The sequence below is a fragment of the Xenopus tropicalis genome, chromosome 6, assembly GCF_000004195.4.
Source record: "Xenopus tropicalis strain Nigerian chromosome 6, UCB_Xtro_10.0, whole genome shotgun sequence".
Taxonomy (NCBI): domain Eukaryota; kingdom Metazoa; phylum Chordata; class Amphibia; order Anura; family Pipidae; genus Xenopus; species Xenopus tropicalis.
Genome location: NC_030682.2, coordinates 119,703,647 through 119,722,451, shown reverse-complemented (window position 1 = coordinate 119,722,451; position 18,805 = coordinate 119,703,647). Strand labels below are relative to the sequence as shown.

The 18,805-nt window shown below is 38.5% G+C and overlaps 1 protein-coding gene across 2 annotated transcripts in view; it reads right to left on the bottom strand.

Moving 5' to 3' along the window:
* The window catches only part of c8orf34 (chromosome 8 open reading frame 34), a 118,046-nt gene that overhangs the window by 18,305 nt on the left and 80,936 nt on the right, over positions 1-18,805 (bottom strand). For both annotated transcript variants that reach the window (XM_004915169.4, XM_002935323.5), the window contains exons 11-12: positions 8,416-8,536; positions 662-1,161 (exon numbers count right to left, since the gene is read on the bottom strand). In XM_004915169.4, coding sequence (XP_004915226.1) covers positions 662-1,161; positions 8,416-8,536 — 621 coding nt within the window. The remainder of the gene's footprint in view (positions 1-661; positions 1,162-8,415; positions 8,537-18,805) is intronic.

Sequence of the window (18,805 nt, the reverse complement as noted above, 5' to 3'; positions counted from 1 at the left end):
CAATACCCAATAGGACGACATTACTTGGTGACTTGTGCCATTTTGAATGGAGAGCATTAGTGGGCACATCAAACAGACTGAGGAGCATCTCTTTGGTAAGGGTTGTGCCTCAGGGCATAAAAAAAAAATAATTTTAAAGGGGCATGGTGCAAACTACAAAAAAAATGTGCTCCTTGCCCCATTTTCTGATAAATTAAGCCCATCATTGGTAGTTTCCAAAGTATACTCTTACACCATATCTATCTCATCTTATAGAACTGGTTTTTACCAAGGAAGAAAACAACAAAAAAATAAATAGTGAAATGCTATGTCGGGGATTTATAAACGGGAAGAGTGCTTTGCAGCACAGCAATGAACAACAAAATTGTGCTACATTTTTCTCCCTTGTCGGATTATTTCTGTAACCATAATATAAAGCTCTCCTTTATCTGCACTTATGTGGGTTTCCTCTGGTCCAGTTTCCTCTAATAACACACATGCAGGTTAAGCTGGCTTCTGATGAAACAGACCCTAGTGTCAGTGAATGTTATATGGACTTAGAGTGTAAGCTCCAGAGGTGATAAGAGGTGATAATAACACATTTCTTCAAACAATATTGTGCACTGGAATTTACTCACGCTCCCCATTACATTTGATAGCTATGCAGAGACACGATTCTTACTTCTGTAACACTTCTTTGTGAAGCAATTCCTAAAATGTCTGCACCTGCTTGAGGAGGAACCGCTGATGGCGTGTTGGTTGTCCATCCAATTTGACTTTTACCAGTGAGAGATCTACTCATTTGCCCTGAAATGCTTCCTTCCTTACTTCCTTGACTACTAGGGGTGTGTGGCCGGGACAACAAGCTGTTTGGAGTCCCAGGCCTACCTAAGGGATTCAGAGGAGTCTGAAGTTTGTTTGATTGTGAATTTGGAGTCTGCGGCCGACTATTTGCAAGACTTGTACCCTGGGTTCTGCTTGTAGCTTGAGGCGGTGTCTTGCTGCCTTGTAGATGAAGATGCAAGCTGTTTGTGGTTTGATTTGGCACTTGTGGTCTTGGGTTCTGCATTTGAGAGGAATGGTAGCTTCCATGATGTTCATTGGTAATTATGCCACTTGGTTGGTTGCTTGGGCTCCGAGACATGCTTGCTTCAGCCATCAGTGCTAAGTCCTTTTCGATATCTGCAAGAAAGGAAACAAGATGAACTTGAATATATTTATGAATTCCTGTTTCTTTTGCCACTGTGCCTGGGACGGTTCAACATTATATAGTTCCTGTAACAGTAAATCCGTGTAAGTAATTTTTAAATAGCAAAAAAATAAATAAATGATATAACAATATTTAAAGAAGAATCTATAATCAAAAAACAAATAAAAAAGTTTGTGGATAAGGGATCCCATACCTGATATATGGGTTAACAAACCCAATATACATTAAATATCTTGTGGAATTAATTCTCGTGGGGCTGCATAAATAGGGGCATTAATAGTCTTAACTTATTATCCCATTATTTTCTTCTCGTTATAGAACTATAAGGGCAGTTATTGTGATTTATATAACCCCGCTGGCTAGAGGCAATATTTTTTGCTTCAGACAAGTTGCTTGCACTCCCTTGGGGCCAAGGTTCAGGTTTTAATCTGGAGAATCAGCTCTTCAGCTGTAAAAAACTAAGGAGCAGAGATAGATATAGAGCAGGGGCCCTCAAACTTCTTTACCAAGGGCCCAGTTCAATGGCCGCTCAGACTGTTGGGGGGCCAGACCAGATCCGTAGTTTGAGGACCCCTGATATAGAGGGTCTCAGTTCACAGGGTGTAAGTATAGGGTTTCCTGAAATATAAAATGCCATTTTCCTGACCTAAAAGAAAGGAGTATATAGCTCACTCCCAGACTGAGGGAATTCAATACAATATGGTTACCTTTGAGATATCTGAACCAGTATTACCTGAGATCTTATAACTTTATCTATTTTTTTTAAAGGTAAGTATAATTGTATCTTTGCTGTTACCACTGTCAGGCTCTTGTAGGAACTTGTTCTAGAACAACACACTTTTTATTTATTGAGTTCCTCCGTTTAAAGTACCTGCAAAAATCATTATGTCTGAGAAGGGCTCTTTAGAAATACCAATAAACATGACCTTTGCAAATGCTTTCAGGAGAATTAAAGATCTGAGAACAACTAAAGGTGTTGTAGCCAATTGCATTATTCTGCTTTTACTGTTTAATCGATTGAACAGCAATAATTTGTATAAATATTCACAACAATACAGAAAGTGACAAATTCTATCCACACAATACACAAGGCAATGAATAAGCTATGTATATATTTTTCTCCCCTCTATGTATGTTTCTGTTTCCTCTCGCTCATAGATTGTAAGCTCTTCAGGGCAGGGAACTTTTCCAGCCAATATTCTGAAGCTTCTAGTACTGTCTTTGTCTGTTTAAATTATATTAAGTGTACCCTGCTCCTGTTTATGCTTTGTAAAGAACTGCATTCACTTGCTGTGCTATATAAATAACAACAATTCCACAGAGCTGTTATTGGCTTTAATTGTGGTTAGCGGTGCCATTTGTGACACATGACACACTGACATTTGTGTACAATAAAAGAATAACGCTCTTTGTTAAAATGTAACTGAACAACTGTACATGTTACAACAGGGGGTGCATTATTCCCCATATAATAAATGTGGTATTCAGTACAAAATCATTTTAATCATTAATATAATTGTGGCAAATGCCCACACAACAGGATCTGCCTTCTCTAGCATTACACTGCTATGAAAAATGTAGGTATCGGACCCCTTATCCAGAAGCCCATTATCCAGAAAGTTTCAAATTACGGAAAGGCCATCTCCCATAGACCCCATTTTAATCAAATAGTTCACATTTTTTTTGCCTGTAATAATAAAACAGTGCCTTGTACTTGACCCCTGCTAAGATATAATGAATTCTTATTGGAGGGAAAACAATCCTATTGGGTTTAAATATTTTTTTTAGCAGACTTAAGGGCACTGCTGACGGGACTGCCCGACCGATATCTGGCAGATATCGCCAAGCGAGCCAAGCAAGCGGATCTTAAGGTGTATGGGCACCTTTAAGGTAGGAGATTCGAATTACGGAAAGACCCCTTATCTAGAAAACCTCAGGTCCCGAGCATTCTGGATAACGGGTCCCATACCTGTACATGGGGAAAATACATATTGACTTTAAATAAAAACTAATATTTCAAAGTTATTTGTTTTACATCAGAATAATAGGAAACACCCATCCAATTGTGCTGTTTGTGGACAATGTTCTGCTGCTGAGTTCTACAAGTGAAGATTTTGTATATTTGGGTGCCCTGCTTGGTACTAATCTAAAGGTCTTTGACAAGGCATCCACCATTAATCATGGGGCCCTGTAATACTTATTATTAACTTACTGGTTACCTGGGCCCCGTGGATGGTGGACCATGCCAAAGAGTAAAATGGGACCCCATTGAAAATTAAATGTCCCTCATATGCCAAACCCCATCCATGATCCAACAAACCCTGCCTACACAAGTCCTGTCCCTTAACCACCAGCAAATAGCCTTTTTACATCTCTGGGTCCCCCAGACTGGCCCCGTGTTAGATTTTTAAATGTGTGTGGGGTTGTTTTCTCTGGAAAAGAGGCGCTTGCGAGGGGACATGATTACTCTGTACAAGTACATTAGAGGGGATTATAGGCAGATGGGGGATGTTCTTTTTTCCCATAAAAACAATCAATGCACCAGAGGCCCCCCCTTTAGATTAGAGGAACGGAGCTTCCATTTGAAGCAGCGTAGGTGGTTTTTCACGGTGAGGGCAGTGAGGTTGGGGAATGCCCTTCCTAGTGATGTGGTAATGGCAGATTCTGTTAATGTCTTTAAGAGGGGCCTGGATGAGTTCTTGAACAATCAGAATATCCAAGGCTATTGTGATACTAATATCTACAGTTAGTACTAGTGGTTGTATTTATAGTTTATGTATGTGAGTGTATAGATTGGTAGGTGTGGGGTGTGTGTGCTGGGTTTACTTGGATGGGTTGAACTTTATGGACTCTGGTCTTTTTTCAACCCTATGTAACTATGTAACTATGTCTCTTATATATCATTTTAACTAAGGTTAAATGTAAAGTTACTATGTGTTTTGTATATAGTTTTTATTTAAGAAAAACTTTTGTGTTTTCACCAAAAATCTTTGAAACATACTTCCACACCTAGATGTTGCGCTAGCTCATGTAAGAAGTAGCCCTAAACAGTAGGACCATGATTAAATAAATAAGTGCCTACAAATTTCCCCTGTTAGACTTCCTGCAAACACAGCAGACCATATTATTGTAGTTACTGTTTCTTTAAACAGTTATTTAATTGTTAATGCTCTTAAAACACAATAATCTCAGACACTTCATTTAACATTTCCAAGAAGCAGACTTCAGTGATTGACACTGTAAAAGCTGGGAGCTTGGTACAACAGGTTCTGCCAAATCTGTTGCTAAAACATATTGATATGCACCTTCTGGCACAGGCTGAAATAGCTGGGAAATGATTAAGCAAAATTTTCTAAGAAGTATGGGGGGGATAAGAGATAAAGTTGAACCACAACAGTGTATATGCTGAATTAGGGCCATAATTATTAACCCCTTTGGAGCCTGGGAAGCAAGGAAACTATTCATACCCAGTTAGATATGATCATGTAGCAACATACTTTTCATTTATTGAGCACATATAGCACTTTGCTACTATTTAAAGGAAAACTAAGCCCTACAAAGGAATATGACTGGAAATGCCAGGTTTTATATACTGAACTTATTGCACCAGCTATATCATCTCTATAGTAGTAATAATCCAGGCCTTCAAAATTTTCACAGGGAGGCACCATAATACGTGTCAGTGACACGCACATGCTCAGTGGGCTCTGGGCAGCTGTTAAGAAGCTGAGCTTAGGGGTTGTCGCAAACAGAGAGATTTGCCATAGAAACAAGTGCTACAGAACTGATTATTACATGTTAATAACAAAGTTGCCATTTACTAATAACCTGTATTTTTATTTATTATTTATTTATTTAATAACAGTCTTGTATTGTGACATATATTATATTCTCTCTCTCTCTCTCTCTCTCTCTCTCTCTCTCTCTCTATATATATATATATATATATACACATACAGTATATAGTGAGTGGGCCCCTAAGCTCAGTAAGTGACAGCAGCACAGAACATGTGCAGGGAATCAGCAGGAAAGAAGATGGGGGGCTACTGGGGCATTTTTGGGGGCACAGATCTTTGCTGCTAAAGGGATGTGGTTGCCTTGGGCTGGTACAGAAACCAAAACAACATTTCTGCCCTACTTCTTTAGTTAGGCTTTAGTTCTGCTTTAAGAAATGATGTATAAAAAAGGACAGAAATTAGATGACTGCTTCTTAAAGGACAGATCTAAAAATACTTGACATGAAGGGGTTTATATGTGATAAAAAATCGCACCCTGCCAACCAATATAACTCCTAATTATCTCATTTAAATGAATATACTATTGTTTTTTCCAAGGTGCGGAATACTTCTATACTTGTATAACTGAATAATCTCCACAATCTTTCTGGGTTGCTAAATAGTTTTGGATTCACAAAAACGATATTCATTATACACAAAGTAAAAGTATCTGCACGTAACAATACTTTATCCCATTTTTTTTCCATGAAATACTTTTTAAAGGGGTTGTTTACCTTCAAATGAAATTTTAGTATGATATAGAGAGTGATATTTGAAACTAATAAGATAATAATTATGTATACCGCTTTGCATAACCCCTATCAGCTTCTATTATGAATGCTTAGGGCAGGCATATAATATCTACAGACTAATATACCAAACCTGCGAGTCCACTACCAGGAAAAGCCTGTGTATATGTTTAGTCAACAAGCCCCCGGACTTCTTATATCAGCATTATATAAGTGCATATTTGTAGCTGGCTTATTCTAGCTGGATAATAATATATTTTACTGTCCCCCGTGGGGCGAAATTGCTCAACGATTTCTACCCCATGTGGCTTCCCCACAGGAAACAATTAAACCTATCTTAACAAGCTACAAATAGCCACCAAAAAATCTCCATGTGTGACATTAAGCCTTAGAGAATAATTGAAATACTAATTTAGTTATTTAAAGTTGCATGAAATTGCTGAAATAGTAAATTATCATGAAAAGAGAATGGGGACAGTGAGCCTTATTCGGCTTCCATGCTAAGAAAAAAGTTGACCATTGTCTCCTATGAGAGAATGTATGTGAGTGAGTTTTAGTTGACCACAGGCCAGCATTGGAGATGAAACTGTAGAACAACAGAATACCAATCTATAATCTAAAACAAAAATGTACCAGGGGCAGTGTCAGACTGGGGTTCCAAAATGATGCTCTTTGCCACTGTCCTTGGCTATAAATTACTCAGACATGTCAGCAATTACAGTTATCACTGCAGATAACTGATAATGAGCATATTAACCCCAGATCTGCAATTTAGATCACTGCAGAAAAGGGGAAATTACATTTTAACCCCAGACCTGCTACTATGATCAGTGCAGAAAAAGAGCAATGAATATATTTAACTCAGACATGCCAGTAAGAAACTACAGAAAATTGGTAATTAGCATATTAACCACAGACCTGCCAGTAAGATCACTTCAAAAATAAGGAACAATAAAAGAACAGTAACACCAAAAAATGAAATTGTTTTAAAGTAATTCAAATATAAAGTAGTGTTGACCTGCACTGATAAATCTATGTTTGCTTTGGAAACAATAAAGCAAAAACAGATTCTGTTTATGTCTATAAGAAGGGCTTGGATGAGTTCTTGAACCAGCATAATATCCAAGGCTATTGTGATACTAATATCTACAGTTAGTATTGATGTTGGTATATATGGTTTATGTATGTGAGTGTATAGATAGGTCAGTATGGGTCTGTATGTGAGTGTATAGATAGGTCAGTATGGGTCTGTATGTGAGTGTATAGATAGGTCAGTATGGGTTTATGTATGTGAGTGTATAGATAGGTCAGTATGGGTCTGTATGTGAGTGGATAGATAGGTCAGTATGGGTCTGTATGTGAGTGGATAGATAGGTCAGTATGGGTCTGTATGTGAGTGTATAGATAGGTCAGTATAGGTTTGTGTGTGTGCTGGGTTTACTTGGAATGGTTGAATTTGATGGTCTTTTTTTAACCCAGTTTAACTATGTAACTAAGAATAATATGCTGTGTAGGAATGGGGGCAGTTGAAATAGGGCTAAATGGCAGTGGTTAATTTGCAGATAAGCTCTGTAAACAGATAATGAACATATTAACCCCAGCCATGCCAGTAAGATCATTGCAGAAGATGAGTCATGTGAGCAAAGAATAAAAGCATTACCTCACATGCAGAAGACTGCCATCTTTGCTCCCATCCTGCTTCTCCCCCTTGCTATGCCTCCCTCTACCTTACTGAAACACTGGCTGTGCAGCTGACTCATAAGAGCAGGTGGTAGGGCCTACAAGGCTATACCGGTATCCCAGTGGGCCAATGAAAACAAGTCCATGGGTTACTGCCCTGGGGGAAGTTTGCCCAGAGTTGATAAATGAGCTATTGTCCTACTGTGGCTCTCCAAAAACAACTTTATAGTTGGCCATGTGGCACCATCCTAAAGGTAAGAAAGTATTTCTGACACACACACACATAGTATTTTTACTACACACAGCAGCAGGCCTGGATTTGTGGTGTGGATTTGTGGCGAGGCCACAAAGGCCCGGGCCTAGGGCGGCACAATCTTAGGGGCGCCATACAGAGCAATGGGGACCTCTCCCGACTGCTCCGTATGGGAATTTAACTGTGCGCGATTGGGGCGTCCGGGTTTACAAATCTTGCGCTGCGCAGCAGCCTTTAGCTGTGTATAATTCTAAACAGTGCTAAATGTTATATAGGAATGTGGCTCATTACAATGGGAGAAATGGGTGTGTGCCACCATGTTTATGTAAATAATAGTATTTAGGACCACATTAAGGTTCCCATTACTGTGAGCAACCTCCCAGCTGCATCAATAGAAAAAAAAAACAATTAACATGTAAAAAACAAGGTTACTATATATTTCAGGTTTCCAAAAATGATATTAAGTGTGTTTTAATTGCCTTCATAGCATTCATGCTATCTGTTATTGCAGTATCAATTAGTGGTAAGAAGATAAACTCTTATGAGAAAAAAAACAGAACATTTTACAAGAACAGCTAAAATGTTAAAATATATCATTTTCCTTAAACCCTTGATAACATTGCTGCCAAACAAAGTAGATTATATTAGGACGTTCCTGACTAAATGCAGCTGGTGGTTTGGTGTTGTTTCTGCTTCCCTGAGTCAGCCGGAGGAGCATTCCCATTCACCTATGACACAATAAAGAGAACATGTCTTTTTAGCACATACCAGCGAGATGCTTTTCCATGCTCTGCAGTTCCTTCGCGGTTAATGCTTCTTTTAGGATCTTTTGGTTCTGAGATCCTCCACTTCTGGCAGACAAGGCATCAGATTCCCAGACTGGTTGACGCTAAAGAAGTTCAAAAAGTGAGAGAAAGTACTTTTACAAACAAGTTGAAGATTGCAATAGGAAAGGAATAATTACATATTTCCCTGTACGCTAAGCTTTTTTTGGAGCCCTGTTATTTCCGATTAAGAAAGTATACTGTGCTAAGCATTTTGAAGAGCATTCAAAGTACAGGGTGTTAATGTTAACGCATTAGAGACAATTCAGCATTAAAGGCAAAGCAATGACCTAAAGTGAGAAGGCTGGAAGTGGAAAGCAGGCGAATCATTTAAAGACAGACTGCTGCCCCCATTTGGAGAAAACTGCACCGACCAGGGTAGGAGGCTGACGTGCATCGTGGCCATGTACACTAGAGTGAAAAGTCGATCTTAGAAGCCTAAAATCTGGCTTTTTTCTCTACTGCACATGTGCACCCAGTGTGGGGCTGTACAGGTATACATAAAAAAGAAGATGGCACTCCTGCAGTAGCGTAATTTTTAGCAAACAGGAGCACTGGCCCAGGGTCTCAGATAACTAATTATAATAACAGGAAGGAGGTGGGCGGTGCAAACAAACTGGCAATCCCCTGTGATTATGCCTTCCTTCTCCTTTATTAGAGTTGCATTTCCTGTTCTGCCCAAATCCTCTCCTGCTAGACCATATGGAAATATTCTTAAGGATTAATATAATAAAAATGTCAGTGTGTGAACTAGGTCCTGTAACCCATAGCAACCAATGAGATGTTTTTTGAGCAGGGGCCCAGTAAATACTGCTTGAGATTGGTTGCTATGTGGTACTACACCTGGTGCAAAGTTGATGCGATTTGTTAAATAACCCATTACCCTTAACTGTTCACTGCTTTCAGGTTTTTTGCAATAAACATATACTATGGGGCTGATTTACTTACCCACGAACGGGTCGAAATGAGTCCGATTGCGTTTTTTTCGTAATGATCGGTATTTTGCGATTTTTTCGGATTCTTTACAAATTTTTCGTTACCAATACGATTTTTGCGTAAAAACGCAAGTTTTTCGTATCCATTACGAAAGTTGCGTAAAAAGTTGCGCATTTTTCGTAGCGTTAAAACTTACGCGAAAAGTTGCGCATTTTTCGTAGCGTTAAAACTTACGCGAAACTTTGCACCTTTTAAGTTTTAACGCTACGAAAAATGCGCAACTTTTCGCGTAAGTTTTAACGCTACGAAAAATGCGCAACTTTTTACGCAACTTTCGTAATGGATACGAAAAACTCGCGTTTTTACGCAAAAATCGTATTGGTAACGAAAAATTCGTACAGAATCCGAAAAAATCGCAAAACATACGAAAAAGTCGCAAAATGTTCGTTTTCAAGTCGGAACTTTTCCAATTCGGGTCGGATTCGTGGGTTAGTAAATCAGCCCCTAAGGCTCATTTACAATGCTCCATGCAGTGTGCAAAGTGCAAAAAAGGCTGCAATTGCCAATTTCTTTGCATTTTGCCACTGCCTGGGGTTTTGAGTGAATAGACCAGCAGACTGCTTTTTGAATCTAGTACGAATCTGCTTTTTGAATCTGGCTGCACCAGACTTAAAAAGGACCAGAGGGGGGAGACACAAAAATATTTTCCAAATCCTAATAATAATATAGTTATACATATAACTATATTATTATTAGGATTTGGAAAATATTTTTGTGTCTCCCCCCACTGGTCCTTTTTAAGTCTGGTGCAGACTTAATATAATTTCCAGTGTCAGAGTGACACGTGCATCCTACTCTTTTGAACGAATGTTGCAGGCCACTGTGGGAACCCTGGAGCTACCGCCTGGTTCCAAGTTATAGCTGAAGTACACAAGTACCTTTAATGACTGTTTTTTCTTGCCCCGTCTAGTCCTTTGCCCTCCCAAACTCCCCCGTTGCTTATGTTGAGACCCAACACCCTGACTTTTTGGGCTCTTACAGTTGTGCTACTGAGCTTGTGGGTGCTGCAAAGACCCAAAAAGGTGGATTTCCTTGTAAACCTTCTTTCCATTCGACTGCGGTGGCTGAGGAAGGGCAAGGATTTTAAAACATAAAAAAAAGAACAACACAGCAAGTGTATGAAAGTATTCCTGTAAAAAATGTGGCACACGCTCTTTTTCAGATTTCCAAATGATAATCTGCCCCAGAAACATTAAACAACCAGACTGTCTCCATGAAACTAAAAGTTCTCAGCTCTATGTAAATATGTCTGTTTTGCATGTAATCTGAAATGTTTACAATACTTTGGTGTACATTTGGCTATTCACACAGTAAAATGATGAACCAATGGAACAATAACTGCTTTTGTAGCAAGCATAGCAAGAAAAGTCAGGTTTGGCAAGGATTCCTGGACATTTTATCCAACATAACAAGGCCATTTGTTTCCCATTTCTAGTATAAAATGTAAATACTTGTTTGTTTGCTTTTCATCAGAAACAAAACATCAAAGGGACAATGTATACTCATGCTCAACACAGGCCAATAACCTGCTTAATGATAAAACTATTGCCTATTATTTTAACTTCAAAATCTTGAACACTATTCACTATTCAGGGAAAGAGAATGGGATCAAGTAGAAGTTAACTAATTAAAGAACACCTTCAGCCTAAAAAGAATCAGGCCAGAAGTACTGTACACTGAACTTACTACAACAACCCATCCAATGATCGTAACCACCCATTCTCTAAAGTTGTATTCTTCCATTGGAAGTCTCTTCCAGCCTTTCTTTTAGCGGTTCCTTAGTGCCGATGTTCTAAATGCTCTGGAGCGCTGTGGGGGATTATTCCTCTGTTACAGAAAGGAGTTAAGCTCAGCTATGGACTGGGTGTGGTAGAGTTGGGAGAGGAAGGAATTCAATGTCCACTGGTTTGGTGAGCCATGGGGGAAGCTGGGCGTCCATATAGGCCAGGGGTGTCAGATGGGTTTTTTGATCCATAAGGGGATATGAATTGCTTTAGGAAGTGTATGGTGCCGGAGTGCCTATGGCAGGATTCCCCAGTAGGAGAAGACCTGTGAGGTAGGGCTAGAAAACTTCAGGGTAAGTAATATCTCCCTCTAGGACTGAAAGACACCAGAAAGCACTAGTCCCCGAGGAATTACTCACCAGTGTAGGGACTCAAGTGCAATGGTGGAATAGAGCTTGTTGTAACAAACACACTTCATGTGCCTTATCATCAGTAAGGGCTCCCCCCATACTCTACACCACCCAGACACCCCATGTAAGGCCCAATCCCCATTTCTACAATAAAACTAGAGTAGCATAGCTGGGTGGTGGTCACCAATTTTAGTTGCTTAACTTCCTCCCCCGGTTCTCATAGTGTTGTAGATAAACTAAGATAATGATAATCTAACGAGAGATATGGGGTTCTGTATCTTTATGCAAGGCATCACATTTAAACATCTATAGTTACTTTCATATCAACCTCTAACCGGTTCAAGCAATATTTTAGCCTGAACTAAACTCAGTGCAGCAGGTCCCACTGCAGTATTAGGTATGCTTGCAGGTTAAACTACATTCTGCAAACTACAATAGAGTAATCTTGCACGTATGTATATTTTCATTTCCATTGTGCTACTTACTGTATGTATGCAGCACTGTACAACAGTAATTGGACAAAACTTGCTGGAAAGACAATAAGAGCTGCATTTACTAATGTTCATATTTTTTTTTTTTTTTTGCCATTCTTTTTTCTTTTTTGCACTAAATCTTGAATTTTTTGTGTTAACATTTTTTTCATGAGTGTAAAAACCATGAAAAACACTAATATGAAACGTCACCATCTAAAAGCTGTCGAGGTCATGTAGATGTTAATGGGAGTTGTCCTAGGCAAAATTTAACAATCTTTATTTAATTCAAGGTTTTAGAGGTCTTTTTTTATTTAAGTCCAGAAAGATTCATGAAAAACCATAAAAAAAACACAAAAAGTTTGTGTTCTTTTTGTTCCACGTTTTAATTTGTTTGTCCATTTTCAATTTGGATCTTTTAATAAATGACTAGACATTCAAGGTTTTGGTGGAAATGAGTTTAGACATGGTTTCAAAAACCTACAAGAACAGACAGAAACTCATGTATGCTGACAGGCCCAATTTTACCATGCAAAACCTAAAAGATTGTGAATGATCTACTGCCCCTAGTGAGAAATGAAAAAAAAAATGATAGTGGCAGTGTAGCCATGAGTGCAATGAATAGGGTTTGTGCTGAATCATACCTTTTAAATATTGCTGAAATGATGAAAAATCTGTTTTTTTGTTATTTCTTGAGCTAAACAGGATAACTTAAGATACTCCATGTCTGGTCCTTGTAAGGGTGATAAATACCAGTGCACTGATAAGCCCTTGCATAACAGCTAACATAACAGTCCCAACAAAGGGTGAAGGGGGGCTTTGATTCTATGCTGAACAAGGGGGGTTGCCTTGTCAATTTTAGGTTTCTAATTTTAACAGACACCAAGTGAAGACAAGATATTTTTCAGCTGTTACAGGACCAATAGCAGGAATATATATTGTTACTTGCTATGCTGAGTGTCAATTCCTTACAATTCTGAAAACCTTTACAAAATGTTTCAGTTTCTCTATAAGTGTTTAAGGTTTTAGATCCCAAGTAACACATCTAATACCTCTCAGCGCCGCGGTTCCTTTTACAGGCATCAGTTGAAATGTAACTTTCATGACTGAAGCAATAAAATTACAATACTGACTTTAATTTATAGGTCAGCGTGCAGAAAATATCGTTCTTGTCCAAATATTAAAGTTTCCTTTAACTGAGCCTTTAATGAACTGCGACAACTGCCAACGTTGGTTTACTCATTTCTACAGTGAAATTTCAACATTCAGAGTTTATTTAAGGTTTTGATAGGCCTCAGGATCAAGATGAACACCTGCCGTTTCAGATTTCTTTCCATTTTGTAAAGTTCTTAAGTTCAGAAGCACCTCAACCATGCACATTCATTTAGTCATACATTTAGTCAGCGTTGGATCAGTTTATTAACATGGCTTGAAGACTGCCACCAACTTGCAAGGTCACCTATGTGTTAATATTTACATACAATATCTATGTCCCATTAATACAGAACAAATTGCAGGCGCGGTCTTATGTTTATTTGCGCCTTAATGCGCGCATCACGTTCACTTACGCATCCTTGCTTATGCGCTTTTATGCCTTTAAATGTGATGCGCATTGCATTTCCGCCTCTCTGTGTGTGCCGCATTGTGCTCCGGGGGAACGGCGCCAGCCCAGTGCCAAGAAGTCCACGGCCCGGCACTGGTCCGCGGCCCGGCGGTTGGGGACCCCTGCTTTAGGTGTATGATGGAGGGTGCAAACTTTCTACACATGGCCTGGTCTTGCCCACAGGTAGCCAAGTTTTGGGAGTTTTAGATGAACTGATAAATGCCAACCATGCCAGGACCAGATATAGAACACTCCTGTATTATGCAAGGAAAATAATTGAAATGTCATGGAAGGGACCTGAACCCCCCATTGTCCAAACCTGAGCCACTCTGGTAAACCAGACTTTACCTCTTATCAAACTTACCCTGCTAGCCAGAGGTTTCTTAATAATATTTGAAAAAACATAGGCCCCTTCGTGGGAGGCAGGGCTAGCTGGACAAGTTTCCCTGATATAAAATAAGATACCCTGTCCTATACGCATTAAGGACCTAAACTTTTTATGTAGACCCTTGTGTAGTGGATACTCATTCTTAATATACAGTACGTGTAATATGCATAAGGCTACTATGGACGAATGGATTGTCATATGACTGATAAACCAACATCCCTAACATCATTTTAAACATACTGTCATATGTATTTTGCTACTGACCTGTGTTTTGTTTTGTGTTCTTTTTGTTTAAAATAATAAAAGGTTACCTATTAAAAATATATCTATTCTATTGAATATCTATTGAATAGATATCGATAGTTAAACCATTGTAATGAACCAACACTAACCTGGAGCTATGGTGTTTTGCTACATTTATGCTGACCCATTAGTAGATATTTTCAGAAACGTGCAAACTTGATAGCTTTGATCATTTTTCTCTATTAAACATGCATTTTAAAATGACGGATTAGACTGACAAGCTCTTGTGAAAGGATGCAAAAAAAACATCTTTTACCAGATATTTTACTAGTAGACATTTTCCTATTCAGGAAATGAACTTGCTTTTTTTCTGAAGGCTAGAAAAAAACAACCCACAACTCATCCCAAACTGCCCTACCCTGCTATTTAGATAAAGTGGGAGGTTTAGGAAATACTTTTTTGTAGCTTGAGCTCACCTCAGAAATGCTCACACAACCCACACAAATGCAGCCACAGGCAGCTAAAACATAACCGTTTTTGAGGAATAAACCAGCCATCACCTCATAAAATGTACTCCCTTGGACTGTGTTCTAATACCATATTTTTTTATTAACCAGAACCATGAGAGAGAAGTGAGTCACAGGAGTCGGTAGAACATAATCTCTACTGGCTTCAAACACTCTCAGGAGAGAGCAGAGAGACCTACATGACCAACCTGCTGCTCATAGCACTAATCTTGTGACTGCTCGTGCTGAGTAGAAGCAATAATTGTTTTCCATAGTATCCTGCAGTCAGAAACACTCCGTTAGTGTAGAAAGTCTCTTTCCCTTCATCATGCTGCGCAAACAACTATGACAGAAATATTCCAAATTCAGATTAAACTAAGGCAAATTATATAAATATAAAGACTACCTTTTGGGGCACTCGCACAGCACCTGATCTGGGAACTGGCACTTATATTGTAGTATCACCCACTGTGACCTACAGCACTTACATTTGCCTACTTGTGTCTGTAAGTTACCCTCCCATATAGATTGTAAGCTCTACGGGGCAGGGACCTCCATCCTTTTGTGTCTTTGACTCTTAACTTATTGCAACTGTATCTTGTATTTATTTGTATTTATTGTTATACTTATATGTATCTATTATTATCTTAATAAACTTTCTGTTTGTATTAGTGTATTCTACTGTACAGCGCTGCGTACATAAGTAGCGCTTTATAAATAAAGATATACATACATACAAATAAGTATTAAAAATGCAGGTACTGTGGATGCTCTTTGTTACCTTTGTTGATCTACCTATCTATGCAGTTTAACACCATTAATTAACCATTTGCCCAGAGGCTAAAATATTGATTAAAAGTTGATGATGGCTTTAGATTTCAAAAGCCAAAAGGAACATTTTATTGTAACAGATATACAATGTATCAGTAAGGAGAGCTTCACTACATGAAGGTTTAGCATAGGTAATTGTGATAATTATAGTTCTTTCTTGTACAGCTGAAGATGCATGGATAATTTGATATGTATATTAAAGATTTCCAAACTGTGAATTTAATCCCTTTATGGAATCCAAAGCTGTTAATAGGGAGTAATCCTGAAGGGTAATTTGAGTGGGACTTGGGATGAATCCTAATTTGCTGTCCTAGTTATCCCTACAGAACCTGCCTTCAGTCCAGTTACGCTGAACTACAATACTTTCATATATTTACAACCTTGTTATGAGATAAGGGCGGCCAACTAAATGTTGGGGTCCAGAGGGGATGCATTCTCCCCAGTTTGCCAAACAAGTTTACATCAATGACCAGTGCATGTTCTGGGGTTAGAGGGGAAGCTGCCAATTAAGGTTTACTTGCGTAGCCTAAAAAATGAACTAAAGAGTATATTTCTTTTTGAGATTTTATTTTCTTTGTTGCGGGACAAGAAGCTAGGAAGTTCTACAAATGTTGTTGTAGCCTTTTGTGGCTGCAAGTCTTTATGATCCCTGAATAACTTTCATACAATTTGCCTCTGCTCTGTCCCATACTCCCACTGCCAGCTTCTTTGATAAATCCTTGGGAACTGCAAACAAGTGCAATCCTCTATTCTTAATAATAATGAGAGCTTCCTCCTCAACATTCTTAAAGGAGACATATTGGATAAATGGAAAAGAAAACAATTTTGTAGGCAATTGTGAATAAGACATGGTGCTGGTTTCACTTTGGGCTAAAATTGAATACTGTCTGCAAAAATGGCCCCTTTATTGGAGCTCCCTATACTGAAGATCCTATCAGGTCTCTGTCAGTGTTTCAAATGAAGGGTGGGCGTGTCCTAACGGTCCCTGCCAGAAGCACAGTAGGAGAAGGATAGCCAATCACAGCCTTGCACTCACACAAGCAAAGACCGGCTTCAGTGCCATATCAGGTCAGCCTAGCTGCTGATTGGTTCCTATCCTACAGTGCAGTGTGCTGAGTGCCATCGGCTCCCCCTGCACATCCTGGGAAAGGAGGCAGCAGGAAGTGGAGCAGATGGGCGGGACTAGTAGGGTTTTGTGGGAATTTCTCAATAAACCAGTTCAAAACACAACTCTATTAAGCACAATCCTTTTATATTTAGAGGAGTATAATGCACTGGTACATTCTTAATTTTTACATCATATGTCTCCTTTAAAATACTCCCAAACCCCTATATTAGGTCTTACAATCATCTCTTTACATAGGTGTAAGAGTTTTTTAAGATGTTCATAAAATTCTAAATGTATTTACCAAATAAACTGGGTACCTGTATATTGTCCCTATGTAAAAACACATCACATTGGGTCTCATTTAGAGCATCTAGAGGGGAATATTCTTTGCGCTTCAAGTTTACAAGCTCTGTGAATGTGGATGTTCTTTCAATGCTGGAACATGTATAATTATGGACTGAACTCATATTTATATCTAATCTATCTATCTATCTATCATCTATCTATCTATCTATCTATCTATCTCTTTCTCTGTTTATATATACAGTACTTGAATTAGTTACAGGCCAGTGGACAAGGGGGAAAATTCTTAGTGAGCCATAAAAGTTGAAGAATACACTGGTATGTTTCCCATTGTTACAGTCCCAGGGGTCAGATTATGGGTAATTATGGGTTAGTTGAAATGGATATCTTAGGCAAATTGGTAGTTTCATGTGGGCAGATTAACATGTATACTTTTGAACTCTCCAGTAGCCAGAGAATGAGCTAGGGTCCCAGGAGAGTATCTTTTGCTTTAAATGAGGAATCATTGATGCAAATCCCAGAAGGTTTATGGAATGCAGTTATAGAAGGATGTGATAAGGGCAGAACGTTTGTTGGAAGTTGTAGCAGAACTATAATTGCAGCGAAACAGATTAATGCCAGAGGAGTTCAGCCAAAGAGATTCTGCCAATAAGCACTATCAATCAGGCACTGTTTCTGAATAATCAAACACATTATACCTGTACTATATAAATGCAGAAATAAACAATATAATGCATCCTGCTCAAATATTTATTCCCACTGTAAACCTGTGCTAAAGCAAATAACTGCAATTTTTATGAAACCTTCTGATTTTAGCTCCATCCTTTAATAATATGTTAGCTTAACAGTCACATAATGTACTCTAAATACAGCAATTTTTCATTAATATTTACTTGTCTTCTTTCTAAGCTAACTCATTCTGCCTAACCACAATGCAAATACAGAGGTGGACTCTTGACTGTATATACACACACATAGCGTAAGCACACACCCACAACAGGATACTGCTGCTCTGGCACAAATAAACCAGATTTGCACAAATAAACCACATGCTAATAGAATTCAGCTGGCCCATTATTATTGTTATTATTATAAAAAGTAACAATAATAACCATCATCATCTTTATATAGTGGTAACTTATCCAGCAGTAGAGCTTACAATCTAAGGTCCCGATCACATTCCCCATGACAATATGATCAGTTTTATCATAACTGAGCAGCCAATTAACCGTCTGTATGTTTTTGGAGTGAGGGAGAAAACCAGAAAACCCAAAGGAACCCACAAAAGTATTCAGATTTGCCCTGGCTGAAAAATAAACCTATGTGGTGATAAACACCGTAATTATTAAGGTTTAAGTGGAGCATATTTATATTTAATGAAAGATACTGCTATAGTATAGGGTTGGTTCCCATAGGACAGATCCACTTAAAAACCATAAAAACATTTATGCACAGAAGACACGTAATATAAAAAGGTATCCAGTAAGTCGAATAGACATTAAACATAGAAATATAGATATATAAACACAATTTTTTCCCATAATTTACATTATTAATTGTTTTCTTGACTTTACCTTCTTCTTTAAATGTCCAGTAAACATAAAATACATGTTACTAGTCAATTGGGTACCTTTTTATTTACGTAAAACACAACATAGCATTACTAGTACAAACACAGACAAAGTTAGCAGATGTTCCACAACTCAACAGTTCTGTGTTACTCAATACCCTGACCAGAATATATTTCCCCCA